The sequence below is a fragment of the Plasmopara halstedii genome (assembly GCF_900000015.1).
Source record: "Plasmopara halstedii genome assembly, contig: Scaffold_614, whole genome shotgun sequence".
In the NCBI taxonomy this organism is placed as follows: Eukaryota; Oomycota; class Peronosporomycetes; order Peronosporales; family Peronosporaceae; genus Plasmopara; species Plasmopara halstedii.
Window position 1 is genome coordinate 669,538 of NW_020187532.1, and position 13,442 is coordinate 682,979.

General features: G+C 43.0%; 6 protein-coding genes across 6 annotated transcripts; 3 read left to right on the plus strand and 3 right to left on the minus strand.

Annotated features, from left to right (window-relative positions):
• Positions 1 to 1,279: 1,279 nt before the first annotated feature.
• PHALS_12166 (rna recognition motif domain containing partial) lies at positions 1,280 to 2,397 on the plus strand (the record flags this gene model as incomplete). Its single annotated transcript, XM_024727664.1, has 5 exons — positions 1,280 to 1,341; positions 1,405 to 1,541; positions 1,607 to 1,734; positions 1,827 to 1,864; positions 1,935 to 2,397. 5 exons carry the CDS (start codon positions 1,280 to 1,282, stop codon positions 2,395 to 2,397), a joined length of 828 nt encoding a protein of 275 aa, XP_024578219.1.
• A 58-nt stretch (positions 2,398 to 2,455) lies between these two features.
• Positions 2,456 to 3,100, minus strand: PHALS_12167 (alpha-tubulin n-acetyltransferase; the record flags this gene model as incomplete). The annotated part of the gene is made up of 3 exons (XM_024727665.1): positions 2,456 to 2,719; positions 2,783 to 2,929; positions 3,008 to 3,100. 3 exons carry the CDS (start codon positions 3,098 to 3,100, stop codon positions 2,456 to 2,458), a joined length of 504 nt encoding a protein of 167 aa, XP_024578220.1.
• Positions 3,101 to 3,590: 490 nt separating this feature from the next.
• PHALS_12168 (uncharacterized protein) lies at positions 3,591 to 4,149 on the minus strand (the record flags this gene model as incomplete). Its single annotated transcript, XM_024727666.1, has 2 exons — positions 3,591 to 4,028; positions 4,087 to 4,149. The coding sequence occupies 2 exons, from the start codon at positions 4,147 to 4,149 to the stop codon at positions 3,591 to 3,593; spliced, it is 501 nt and encodes a 166-aa protein (XP_024578221.1).
• A 196-nt stretch (positions 4,150 to 4,345) lies between these two features.
• PHALS_12169 (hypothetical protein F443_09416) lies at positions 4,346 to 5,271 on the plus strand (the record flags this gene model as incomplete). Its single annotated transcript, XM_024727667.1, has 4 exons — positions 4,346 to 4,518; positions 4,597 to 4,715; positions 4,793 to 5,167; positions 5,264 to 5,271. The coding sequence occupies 4 exons, from the start codon at positions 4,346 to 4,348 to the stop codon at positions 5,269 to 5,271; spliced, it is 675 nt and encodes a 224-aa protein (XP_024578222.1).
• Positions 5,272 to 5,275: 4 nt separating this feature from the next.
• PHALS_12170 (myosin-like protein) lies at positions 5,276 to 10,812 on the minus strand (the record flags this gene model as incomplete). The annotated part of the gene is made up of 2 exons (XM_024727668.1): positions 5,276 to 5,285; positions 5,372 to 10,812. The coding sequence occupies 2 exons, from the start codon at positions 10,810 to 10,812 to the stop codon at positions 5,276 to 5,278; spliced, it is 5,451 nt and encodes a 1,816-aa protein (XP_024578223.1).
• Positions 10,813 to 10,996: 184 nt separating this feature from the next.
• On the plus strand, positions 10,997 to 12,246 carry PHALS_12171 (protein kinase; the record flags this gene model as incomplete). Its single annotated transcript, XM_024727670.1, has 6 exons — positions 10,997 to 11,021; positions 11,076 to 11,235; positions 11,299 to 11,513; positions 11,569 to 11,657; positions 11,716 to 12,087; positions 12,151 to 12,246. The coding sequence occupies 6 exons, from the start codon at positions 10,997 to 10,999 to the stop codon at positions 12,244 to 12,246; spliced, it is 957 nt and encodes a 318-aa protein (XP_024578224.1).
• Between the last annotated feature and the right edge of the window lie 1,196 nt (positions 12,247 to 13,442).

Genomic DNA, 13,442 nt, shown 5'->3' on the forward strand with positions numbered 1-13,442 from the left:
CTTTGTCGACACTTGTTCAACGAAGTTGGCTTCATGATCCATGAACGAGCAGACGTGATTCTTGAGCACATCTTGCTCATGACGTAACCATTGGATGTAGGCTTTACCATAAAGGATTTGTTAAATCTTGCCGACGACGGCCAATTCCGCATCGGGCAGATACGGATAGTTGGAGTGGTCCAACGGTGACGGTTGGGATGGGAGGTTAGTCTGGTAGCTGGAATCGGACATCTTCAATGTCGGCAGTGGATTGACCACAAAGTGCTACTAGCTGTAATGGAACAGCTCGTTACACGCACTTTTGCGCTGAGGTAGCGCAACCTTGAGGCTTAATCTTCTCGCGTAGCTGTCGTACGCGCCCTTTATCCACTACCGTGTGTAAATCTCTTGATCAAATTAAGACTAAATTTTTTATAGGTGTTTCATTCTAATCCTAATCTTAGCCCGATATAGGAATAAATGTACCTCATTGTAACCACCTACAATGTACTCTTAGTAATCACTAGCTAGGTGGGTATCACACATACCGTGAAATGGGCCGACCACGTGTCATCAGCAAAATAGATGTGATGAACATGGTCACGCATCATATCCATTAGAACCTTCTAAGAATCAATTACCACCTATTGCAAGGAGAAGCGTCACAGATGACATGGAATACTCGATAGAGCCAGAATTGTGGTACACTCACATCTTCCCTTTCACAGCCTTCGAAGCCGCCTCTTCTGCTGCGCTCCAATACCATTTAAAACTCTTATCAAAGATATTTATTCGAGTTCGTGTCATGCCGGCATGATTTGCATTATATAGATTGAGCACTTAGTCGGACCACCACCTCAAGTCTTTTTAAGACACAGATACTGATTAATCTTTACTGCCATTTTACTTCACGAAGCTCCTGCGGGCCCTTAGGAAATTTTCATGGTGCCATACACACCATGAAAATTTCCTTAGGGCCCGCAGCTTGTTCTAATGGCTAAGTACGGATCGAAACAAATAAATCTGTATTATACATATGACACCCCTTGCCCTGCATCGCTATAGACAGGTAGCCTGAACATCTGTGTAATCAGATGATTGAACGTTGCTGGTGCATGTTTGCGCGGGATTCGTTGTCCGCCTTGTATGGAAGCCCGACCCTTCGCTCATCTTAGTTAAAACATTATCTCACGCAGTCCCACATACAGATCTCAGATATCATTCCTCGTATTTAAATTGATGTGATATTTTTTCCGTGACATATCAGTGGTTAAAATTGTTTAATAATCCGCCTTTCAAGATGGACGCCGAGCGAGAACGCATTGAGCGCGCCCGCGCGAAGAATCTTGCGTACATTCGGGAGTAAATCGTTTGCTTTATCATTTTCATCTTTACATTGCACTCAACTAGCTTGTTGGACTGCAGGCAGGATGAACTTAAGGCAACCCAAGCCACTAACAGTTTCACTGATAAGGGATCAGCGCCAGGTCCAAAAGGTTCCAAGGGAAATAACAGCCTGTACATTACAGGGCTCACCACGTACATGGCGTGCAGACAACTTGGTGAGAAATGTTGACTGCTATCTAGTAACGATAAGAAAAACACTCATATTGATAGTATGCTGTAGAGGGCGTATGCAATAAACTAGGGAAGGTGCGGCGTATTAAATTTTACAAGGACGACAAAGGAGGACTCAAGGGCGACGCAGTAGTGACTTTTCATTCGCACGTTACAATGCTCAAAGCGGTTGACAGGGTAAAGCTACAGACGATTCAGCCGATCGAGTCTAGGTGAAAGGAATTTTGCCATGCATTTTGCTAATTGGCGTCTCGTACCTTGCTACACAGCTAAACCAATTTGAAGTCAAGCCGGGTGTCGTTATTACGTGAGTACCGGTCATGGGTCGGGAACGTAATCGTGCGAGTTACATATTGTATGTGGATGTCGTATATCAGGGCAACGGAAGCAACTTTTTCGAAAAAAAAGCTCAAGGAAAATCATTCTGTTGCAGTAGAATGTGCTCAAGGAATTCAGACTCCTGTGACTATATTGCCACTACAAACAGATACATCGGAAGCTGATTCGTCACATTTGGACTTGCCATCGCGCTCGATTATTCTACATCATGTTTGGGACCCTCTTACAGACAGCGATGCTGCATTCTTCGATGAGCTAGAAGAAGACATGAGATCAGAGTGCAGCAAACGAGGAGCTGTTGAACACGTTCACATTGTGGCGAATGGATCGGTGATTGTGCGTTTTACTGAATTAAAAGCGGCTATTGCGTGCATTAAAGAGCTTAATGGACGGTGGTTTGCTGGACGGCAAATTGAAGCAAAATTTGATCAATCTACAATTGAAAACCCAAGTGATGCAGATACTAAGGTTGAAGCTTTTCTTGCCGTACTTGGTGAGTGATTTAAGTAGGTTTTGAAGATGTAACTACAAGGATAAGTCGTGTGATCTTGTTTCCAAATTATTGCCGAAATTGAAAATACTCATTGAAAATGACAAATCGATTGGGTTGCAAAACGTAGTTAGTCAATCCAGCATGTTTGTTCAAAAATGCAAAGAGTAAAGGCGATGGCCGATCGTAAGCGAGCTGAGCAGGCGAAACACGTTCTTTTTGAAGAAAGTATTGAAAGAGCTGCAACCCTATCCCATGACGCTGCCAGATCTCGTCCACGTAAAAGTCTAGGACGCAGATTGGATCCAATTCGGAATATTCACCAGTTGGACTCTGTCAAAGCATCAACTATAGTAATGGAGAACATTATTTGAATGGTAATACAAACTGTCTTACCATGTAAAAGAGATGTTTAACACCTGTCTTTAAATACCCCAAGACCTTGCCATCATTAATTGCTAAGAACAATATTTGTTGCTGCTTGGCTGCCTGTCGTGTCTCGAACAGTTTTGCTGATGTAATTTCACGGGAGAGAGTTTGAGCCTGGCGATCGTCAGTGGATCATTGATGATGAAGAGTTAAATCGCTACATTGTGATAAGTGGATTAGAAAGAAACATACAACAGCGGACTGTTTGCCAAGTGTGTCAATCGCAATAGCCAACTCTGGACGGGAGCTAAGCGTCTCAGGCGCCCGAATGACTTCAACTTGCATTGTAATTTCGCTCGTTTTGTCCTCATTTCTGTTCGTATAGAAATCCACCTTTAGAAACGCCGTTTTAAAATTAATAATATGGGCGCGAAACAATCAAAACCAGTTGAGCTAAATTATTGCGCGCAAGAGATGGAGTCCTACATGAAGTGAGTAGGATATACTTGATATAACCATAATTAAAAAATACGTTATGACGTCATTCGCAATGTAGATGTGTGGAGTTGAAAAACGCAAAGAGCGGAGGTTTACGCGATGGTGAGGAGTGTGAGAAGGAAAGTGAAGCCTATCGCGAATGTCGACGGAAGGTCAAGAAGCTTAGGACCGTCATAGAAAAATGACTGGAGAGATAGATATAAATGCAATTCAAACACAGTACAATAATTGCAATGTATTGCCTATTCCCACGACACTGAACACTACTAACAATTTACAACAACAGACCTATCTAGTCCTGTTCTCAGCCCACTTTTCTAGAATCAAGGTGTAAAAGTTACTCTATGCGTCTGCTCACAACAGCCGTGGGGTCTGTAGTCTCGTCATCACTGTACCCAAAGCTGGAAGACGCAGTTTTAATGCCAAAATTGTACTTCTTGTTCACGCTGGGCGGAATTTCGTATGGTGGATTGTTGCGTATAGAGCGTATGGTGCTCCATCCTTTCAAAGAGGAATTGCTAACTCTTGACGACCCAACGATCGAATTCTTGCTACTGTGACCCATGAACGAGTGCGACGCAGTATGATGGTGACCGTGGCGCTGTCGGCGTTGGGAAAGCACCTGAATGTCCTTTGGCATGTAAACATCCGGTACAAGTCTATCTGAATTTGACAAAATAGACGCTACAGACGAGTCCGTGGTGGACGACAGAGAACGCCCACGCATACTCGCTAGTTGCTCGTACTTCCGTGTACAGTCCTTGCTCTGATATTGCTTTAAGGAGAAAAATGTGGAGGTCAGGAGATATAAGTAGATAAAGTTATTCACATACCAATTGTGGATCACAGTGGCTATCGCTAGCTTGTAGCCCGCACAGAGAGACGTTGCCACCCATGTTGTTACGGTCTTTAAAGCAAAATTAAATCTGTACATAATTGAGACTAATATTTAACAATTCACACCGTACCGAAGAACTTAAGTCTTACTTAAGGACAATTACTTACTTAAGAAAGATAATTTTCTTTGCACAGTAAAAAACTCAAATTGGTCCGGATTCTTCCCGACATACCAGGTGTGTGTTTGTCGTTCAGATGGCCGCTGTCCGTGTGCGGCGATGGAGTGACGTGGAGGCGAGACGACGGCCGTTACACCGCGCTGCATACGACAATAGTACACCGTTTCCTGCACCCGCAGCACCTTCGTCGGCTGGTCCGGCTTCTTCCACGAAGAATGTTCCGTTAGCGGTTATGGAAGACGCGCCCGAGTGTGTGATTTGTTTGGACGAGTTAGCGCTGGGGCACGCACTCTTTACAGCCGAATGTGGTCATCGTTTTCATTTTAGTTGCTTGCTCGAGAACGTTAATCACGATGAGGCTAATTCGGATAAGTGCCCGATTTGCCGCAAGACGCAGACGCAATGGCCTGAACAAACTAAAGGACTTGTGAAAGCCCATCCATACTGTAAGTATTCGTCTGTCAAGGATTGTGGTATTGCAATACAGCAAGAACGCAACAATAACATTGTCCATTGCAATTAGGTACAAATTGTGGCAAACGCGGGTCGGGTGGACAATTTTGCGACGGATGTGGGCAATCATTAGCGCACACACCTACAGCTCAAGAACGCGCCCGTGTGGCTGCAGCAGCTGCAGCAGCAAGAAGCAATGTGGTTGTAGAGTGTCCAACATGCCAGATTCGATGTCTTGTGAGTACCACAGCGCGTGGTACGCTACAGTGTCCTAATGGTCACCTTTTTCAGTTGCGTATGCCTCCAAATATGGGTAACTCACAAGGACTTCGTCAGAGTTTTCATGGAAGTGTACCCAATTTAATGACATCTGGACCCCGACCAATCATGCGACAATGTCCTACATGCTACACACGCGTTCAAATGCCACCAGGTAGCCAAGCTGGTCAGTATATGTGTCCACACGGACATACATTCTACTTTTCTCCATTTTGAACAATTCATACCACTTTTGTCAACAAAGTCTTATATTTAATTTTAGCTGTTTAAGTTGCTACGTACTGCTTTAGAGATTAACATATCGCAAGAAAGAAAGGCATCAGCGCGACGCAACGTACTTTGTGACGATAGATCGACTGGATACAAGTACATTTCCGATGTTATGGGAGCGCTATTGGCTGTACGCTGGTCCACTTGCACATATGTCCAACACTCGGGAACAAGTACACTTGCCCCAAGAGTAGGAGAAGTAACACTTTCACATGTCGGAGAAGCACAACTTCTGGCTGTAGAAGCTAATTCAATCACAACGCAAGCTCCATGAGGCAAATTCTCTAATGGTGTTTGCATGTGCCACGTAAATCCCCATAACAGCGCATTGGAGGCTGCAACAGGTTGCACGGACACTTGTTGCTGCATTTCGACCAGATTTTGTTCTCGATCCATGACTGACACGACAATTCGTGGTCCTCGAGTTCCTAATGATGGTGCACTACCAAGTCCAATGAGCTCGACAAATAGTGAAACATATAAACTATTAAGAACTTTGCCAGGTTGTTTGAAAAGAAAAAGTAACGGAAATTCGTCCATACGACGAGGTCGTTTCAGCAACGCACTTCCAGCTGCCATCAATCCGTTCATTTTCTTTGGCGTTTGTGGTCCAAGTGAAGTTGTTGAAGAAGATGAAATACTAGTAATCGCTGTTTTTGCCAATTCAGCTTTTAAACTTCGTACCAACATCAAATGAGGTTCTGAAAGACCGGATGCAAGTGCTCCACGATCCAGTAATACTTTTGATAATGTCAAATGTCCCGCTTGCAATGCTAATTGAAGTGGTGATTCGTGATGTGCAGTAAGTGCATTAATGTCTGCTCCGTTTTCAAGAAGCCACTGAGTTGTTTTCACAAGTTCAAGCTCAGCATTCAAAGGACATTTGGATTTCAAACTTCGATAAATATCTGGAATCGAAACGTCGAGTTGAATTTCACTTGAACTACTCTGATTATTATCACAATCTTCGTCTTTAATTGGTGCCAAGACATCAAAATTACTGCAGCTAGCCACCAAGTGCAAAGGCGATTCAAGTCGAGGAGAGAAAGTTTGAAAATTGCAGACTTTTTGTCGCGCTTGAAAGTCAATAAACTCAAGTTGATTCCCTTGAGCAGATCGATGCATTGCAAACACTCTTGACTCGATACTACTAGGAATGATGTTTCTCAAATGGGCGAGCCAGCATTGAATTTCCAAAGCATCTGAGGCCGCAAAGTACAGTCGACCCTCTTTATTGCGACCACCAAGCAATTGTGGAGAATGAAGTTCAAATGCAAAAGGTAAGTCTATACTCGTTTTCAATAGAGCAGTTGTCAAATCGATTTGACGCGAACTTTGGCTACTCAGTGTAGCTTGCCGGTCGTTTGGAAAATAGTCGAGTTGAGGACGATCGAAAGTATCAGATTCCACACTAAGTACGACGTATCGTCGCATCCAGCGCGATGTCTCGCGTCGCTTGCGAAGGTATCCACTGTATACATTAGTTCGCTTGACTTCAGGCTCACGCTCTTCCTGATTATTCATTTCATCTGTCGTTGAGTTTTCATCTTTTTCCGGATCCTCCGTTTTCAGTTGCTCAGGCAAATCAATAATCGCAATATATTGCAAGGCAAGATATTTTACCATAGCATATTGCCCAAACGCACACGCTTCGTGAAATGCTGTAAACCCCCGTCCATTTTTAAGTGTCAGCAAGTGATTACTTGCACATTTAGTAAGCATGTACTTTACAACATAGAAATCGCCACAAGCAGCAGCTTTATGAAAAAGCGAATTGTACCCAAAAGTTCGAGGTTGCAGCATAAAAAAAATTTCCGGCTGAAGACGCAACTTTGCCATTCGATAATCCGAATCTTCCATACGCGAGTGTTGTGTCCATGATGTTGTCAAGTGTTTATCACTCTCTGTACCCTTAAACACTCTTGCTACTTCAAGTTGCCAAGCCACTCGCTGAATGTATGTGCGCCACATTTTTTGTATGCGTCTTGACGCTTTTCGAATAAGTCGAAAATGACGACATAAAAGCCACGTCGTGACACTTGCCTGCACTCTGCGCGTGCTTCGCTTTAACTTGACAAAGCGCCTTCTTGCAATCCATCCAACCATAGCCTGTTGCAAACACTGGACCGCTGCTTTACGAACATCCATCATTCTTCGAGCAGCATGGCGACGACGTACACTCTGAAGACTCACGACAGCACTTCGTAATGCCACAAACATCCGTCGTTTTGCATATTTGCGAGCCAATGCTTGGGTTTTCACAATATTTGCTTTTAACCGTTTGAAACGTCTCAATTGTATCACTTGACGTGCAAATGCTGCAACAATAATTGCAGCATTTTTGTCACGTAAGAAACGACGACGGATGATTCGCGATCGAATTATCGTTTGCACTTGCACAGCCGCGAAACGTTGAAGTAAAAACCTTCGACGGTGTTTCACCATGCGGTGCCAAGACTGCAACTGCAACGTTGAACGATCGCGCAACTTTCGCTCACGTTCTGCCGCAGTTCGAAGCAAAAACCCGCGAATGTGTCGCTGCACTTCTGTCGCTGCTCGTGTCCACTTGATGAGACGCAAAAATTGGCATCGTACAAGAAATTGTCGACATTTTCGCGTCAAAAGAATTGCTGCACATTTTTTCAAATACCAAAGTCTCGAAAAGTGAAATGCACGAAATCGTGCTTGTATTATGACTGTTGCTTTGCGTTGCTGCAAATAGTTGCGTCGTTGTAAATGCATCCGCAATTGCGCTTGCCATTTGACAGTTGCATGACGCAATCTATGAAACTTTTTATACGCCAATCGTGCCCGAACAACTTTTGCTTGTATAAGTACAAGACTGTCATGTCGTAATGTCGCTAACGAGCCCTCAAGACGCTCAATTTGACCGTATCGCAGAAAGATCTCGTGCTTTCCCATTGCAAAAGTCTGTCGTGTTGATATACCAGCACCTTTTTTCAGCTCAGGCGATTCATTACATTGCATCATTTCATTTTCAGCATCCTTTTCTTTCAACCAATTACGTGCAATAGTCTCACACGCCTCTCGTGTACGAATGGCATTGTTGCGAGTATCTGCAACTCGAAAAGTTGCAATTGCCAGAGGCCAAAAAAGTTCAAAAAACACACTAAAGATCTTACGAATTGGAAATCCTTCCTGTCGAATACGAACAACCTCCAACACGCCACTATAGACAAGTTGATCACGCACGAGTTCACAGCTAAAACCTCGTGGAAACTTAAGATTATTTGGTTTGATACACTTAATGTAGCTTGGAGTCGTGTGCCATAATACATCCATAAGATCTCCCAGTTGTGTTCGAAACCGACTAGATACTGTTGTAGTTCCAGTTAGGGATGTACTTTGTGCCCGTTTGTGATTATTGTTTGTTGGCGTTGAAGGACCACGTTTAATGATTGCATCATTAAGTGCAGAGGCAGTTGGAGTACGAAGCATGGCTTGCAAAAGTGGTTGTGAGCTCTGACGGAGCAGATCAAGTAAGTCATCATGAAGGTTCTCGGTATTTTTAGCAATAAAATCATGAATGTCGTACGTGACATCTCCAGCGTAATGTCGAATGATAAATTCGTCACACTCAAAACGTGGTTTAGCATAGCTAGAGTGTTTATCCAAATGGTGGCTATGATATATCGTCAAAAGCTGTTTATCGGTTGTTTTGCGTTTCAATAACATTTGTTCTTCTAATAGAGGCAATAATCCAAGTGGTGGCTTTTGAATTAAATCCAAACAGCGTTGATTATCTTGAAATTCAACAGGAGACACAGCAATTCCTTCACGTGCGTATCGTTCTTGCTCAAGTACAAATACGTGCTTATTAAACTGTTGTTGAAGGGTTTCATTCGTAAAATTAATACACAATTGCTCAAGGCTATTGCGTTTCATGACTTCAAACCCAAAGATATCAAGAATCCCAATAAATGGTGACACAGAGAGAGTAGGTACCATTTCATGCCGAATTGGTACTTTTTTGTCATGATTGGCAACAGAATCAGAAGTCTGTTGCTTTGCACAAGCATTAATACGTGTAATGACATAGTCAAATAATTCCCCAAAGAGATATTTGCAAAATGCATCCATGGCATTTTTTGCTTGATCGGGCGTCAACTTAAGCTCAAGTATACTTCCTCGGCCAGTGACAGTCGTTTGCGTAATCATTTTAGTCGCAAATTCCTTGGCATCAACCCCAAGTAACATAGAAACATGTTCTAAATGAACACCGATATCACTTTCAGGAAATACAATCTGAGTCTGATCACTTTCATCTTCTGTAGCCACTTTCTCAAAAGTAACATTACCAAGGTGCAGAATAGCGGCGAGAAGCTCAAACATCGGACGCTGGAAGCTGGTATAGTCCATTCCTAATTGCTCAAGACAATGTCGAAGTTGCTCAAATTCAATTGCGTCATTTACTCCATCAATCTTAATACAATCACCACGTGTAAGGTATGTATAATTCCATGCATTATGCTGAAGTAATAATGGCCGAGCAGATATTGATAAATCGGGGAGTTGGTCGATTCCTGCAAGTAATTGGTAGAAAATGTGATAATTGCGTTCGTTTGTTTCAGGACGAACAAGTCGTGTTTTTTCAAGTAAAAAATGACGAATTGAAACTCCTGCCATGCGTCCTTCATGATTGTAATGAATCTGAATATATTTACCAAATCGACTAGAATTGTCATTACGAGATGTTTTAGCATTCCCAAATGATTCTAGAATCAGATTTGACAATACAACACACTCTTCAATCTGGTCGTGAACACCCGTAAGATTCTTTCCAGTGCTACCACTAGCCACATGCTTACTAGCAGTCGCAAGATATTTCATAATGTACTTAGATGCCTCCGTCTTGCCAGCACCACTCTCACCACTTATAACAATCGATTGCGGAGATCCAGTTCCAGGTACCACACCCTTCATACCGGTATATGCTTTTTCAGCAATTGCAAACAAATGTGGTGGTGCACTACTCTCACCGTCTCCAGAAGATATTGCAACTTCCCGATTTGTCATAAAGCCAACGACATCATACAACAAAGGTATCGATTTGTACGGATTAATTGAAAGTAAAATATCAGCCGTAAACGTGTAAATTTCATCCCGTTCAAAACGTTGACGCAAGACATTAAGCAGTGGCGCTTCGTGTAAATTATTCATTAAAGCCACATCAGAGTGGTCCACAATATGTGATGCATCGAATGTATAAAGTTGATCCATTCTCAAAGTCTGGACTTGGTCATCCGCAGCATCCGGAAGGTACACTTGTGCCGTCTTCCGGTCTTCACCAATTGATTGAACTTCACCAATACGCCAGAGAACCATAGAATCGGCTACCCAGACCTTTGTACCAACTTGTAAAAGTTTAGCATCGATCTGTCCGAAATGTGCAGAACGTTCTAAATTAGTGGCATTGTTGCTGTTTTGTTGATTATTACTAGGACTCTCGACACTCTTCCCAAGAGATTTCGAACTTGGAGGTCGTGTCGATGTTGTTGGAGGAGACCGTCGAGAAAGCATCGTACGTAGCACAAGATTTCGATGTCTCTCACAAGAAAGTTCGCGTCTTTTGACGAAAGCTGCGTCGTTTCGAATCCGATTATAGCGTAGGTATAACTAATAAAACTGCAATAAGTGATATTACTGAATTTAAAAAAATAATAAATTACACAACATCTTCTTTACGTGGCGCAATAATCTCAAAATGCACGGTGACCTGCGCGGCTTCTGTGCGTGACTTATTCTGCTTCTTCTTTCGTTTTGCTCACGTAATTTCATATCAGATGGTGCACCCGTGACGTACGCTTTCTCTCTTGCAGTGGGTGCCGCTAGTTCTGCCAGTCTTTTGCTCGACAGTGGACATCTCCTTTCGCTCGACAGAGACGCAGTGCTAAATCGATTGCAATATTGGCGCCTCTTATCGAATCAATTAACTTTTCACCAGTAAGGTATTTTTTTTTCTTGCAGTATTTTTGTCTTGTTTACATAATTATTGTCTTGGTATAGTGGACTAGCGGTGTCTCTCGGACTTTACTCTGTATTTCAATTTCGAGTACTCGAAAGACAATTGGGCTCTCGTAAATTTGGCAGTATCCTTGTCTTTGTGCTCTCATTTTCTGGAGCGTTACAACTCATAGCATTGACATCCTATCCCGAGCTGGCCAAAATCATCCCAGGAGGACCTTATTCCTTCCTTGGCGCTCTCGTCGTCTACTTTAATAGTACGTAGCCTTGAATAAAACGGTGGATACAATTATTGTTAATTCACTTGTGCAGAATTTATTCCCAAACTCCATCCAAGATCACTTAGTTTTTGGGGATTAAATTTTTCCGAAAAATCAAGCACATATTTTCTTCTGCTTCTGGTACGGACATACTATTCGTGGTTAAAGCAGGATATTGATATAACTTTTCTCGTTACAGCTACTCGCGCACGACTTCCACGCATTGATTCCATTTTTCGCAGGCTCTTTTTGCGGATATCTATTCAACTCCACGCCACTAGGACAATTACGTCTGCCATCGTTTCTGTGCTCGATATTTAATCTATTGCATCCTCTTTTCGATGTGGTTCCAGCAAGTACTTTGGCACTTCAGCGGCAGCGTCGTGCGCTTGAGGCACAAAGACGAGTAAACGCTCGATTCAATCGGGGCCGTCCAGGACAGGGATTTCGAGATCAGTTATTGCCAGGTGCTGGTGGAATGATGCCGGGAGGTGGTCTGGCAGCTGGTGGTATGTTGCCACCTCATCTAGCTGCTGCACCGCCGTCAGAAGACATTATTCAGCAACTCATGGTACGACTGTGCACGTTTTTTTGTCAATATCTAGACTTCTGACTTGAGAAAACTTTACTTTAGGCCTTAGGATTTGATAGAGAACACGCTCTTCAGGCACTTCAAGAAACAGACAACAATGTCGAGGCCGCGGCAAATCGACTTCTCAACAATTTGTAACAAGGTTAGAATTTTACAAGGTCGTTTAATATCAACAAGTTGGATTATTGTCAGCTCGCGAATATCAAATGACGAGACGTACCTTCTGGGGTCATTTCATCATGTAAATTTTCAAGTAAAATTGATGATGACAAAAAGATAGCATCAAAGTTATATCATTCATCTGGTTCTACCGAACAAATATTTATGTAGCCTCACGTGAGTTCGTTTTAACGCCAGGTCCGTAGCGCGGGTGCTGTACTGTGAGTCTTAGAGGCGTATGCAGATCACTTAATGTGTAATGATTCTTACATTATTGAGAATTGTGATGTATGATTTTTATTGATCAAACGGATGCCAACGTGTGCACTCGGTGCTATCCTGATATTAACGCGACATGTTTCTTGTGAACGGGTCACAATGTTGTAGAACACAACGGTTTTGCGGATCATGGCCAATCGTGACAGCGCATACCTCAACTGTATTTGCACACCTTTTGATGTCGGGCGTTCTGATGGTAAACTTGTTTTTAAGGTATCGTCTGCTACAATTATCCTTACAAATTTGCATATCCGATCACTCACCGCCAAATGCTTTGGTTTGCTACGCTACACGGATTGTCGGCTTACTTTGCACGTAAGTTCCTCGTGGCGGTGATGACGCTTGAGACGAGGTATCCCTAAGTATTGTATATTTTCTGAACATTGATTTCCAAGCCATATGTGTGCGTGGTCGAGACCGTATGCAGTAATCTTCCCAGTTCGTTTTTGTTTATTTCTTGTTATGTCCTAAACAAGTCTTGAACATAACGGTAGCGCGTCCGCTTTGCAAGCCAAAGGTCCAGCGGGACTGTCGTAGCTGCAGCGGGGCTGCCGCAGCGTTGCGCTTAGAGGAAGGTCACCGACTTTTTGTACTATACATAGAACAAGTACGAGTTAGCAGATCGCAATCCGCTTACCCAAGGGTAATTATTGCCTTAACCCAAGGCTAATTACTCTTCCGATTAGAATTCAAAACTGATTTTTATTTATTTTAATCTGTGGCAAAGCTGCCTACATTTAAATGTTTAGATTTTCCTGAATATATATAAAATGGCGTTGTGGCTTAGTATCCAGCCAGCGCCTTAGTAGACGCTGTCGAGCACATATATGGACACACCGGGATTGAACCCGGGGCCTTCCGCTTGCAAAGCGGACGCGCTACCACTGCGCTATGCG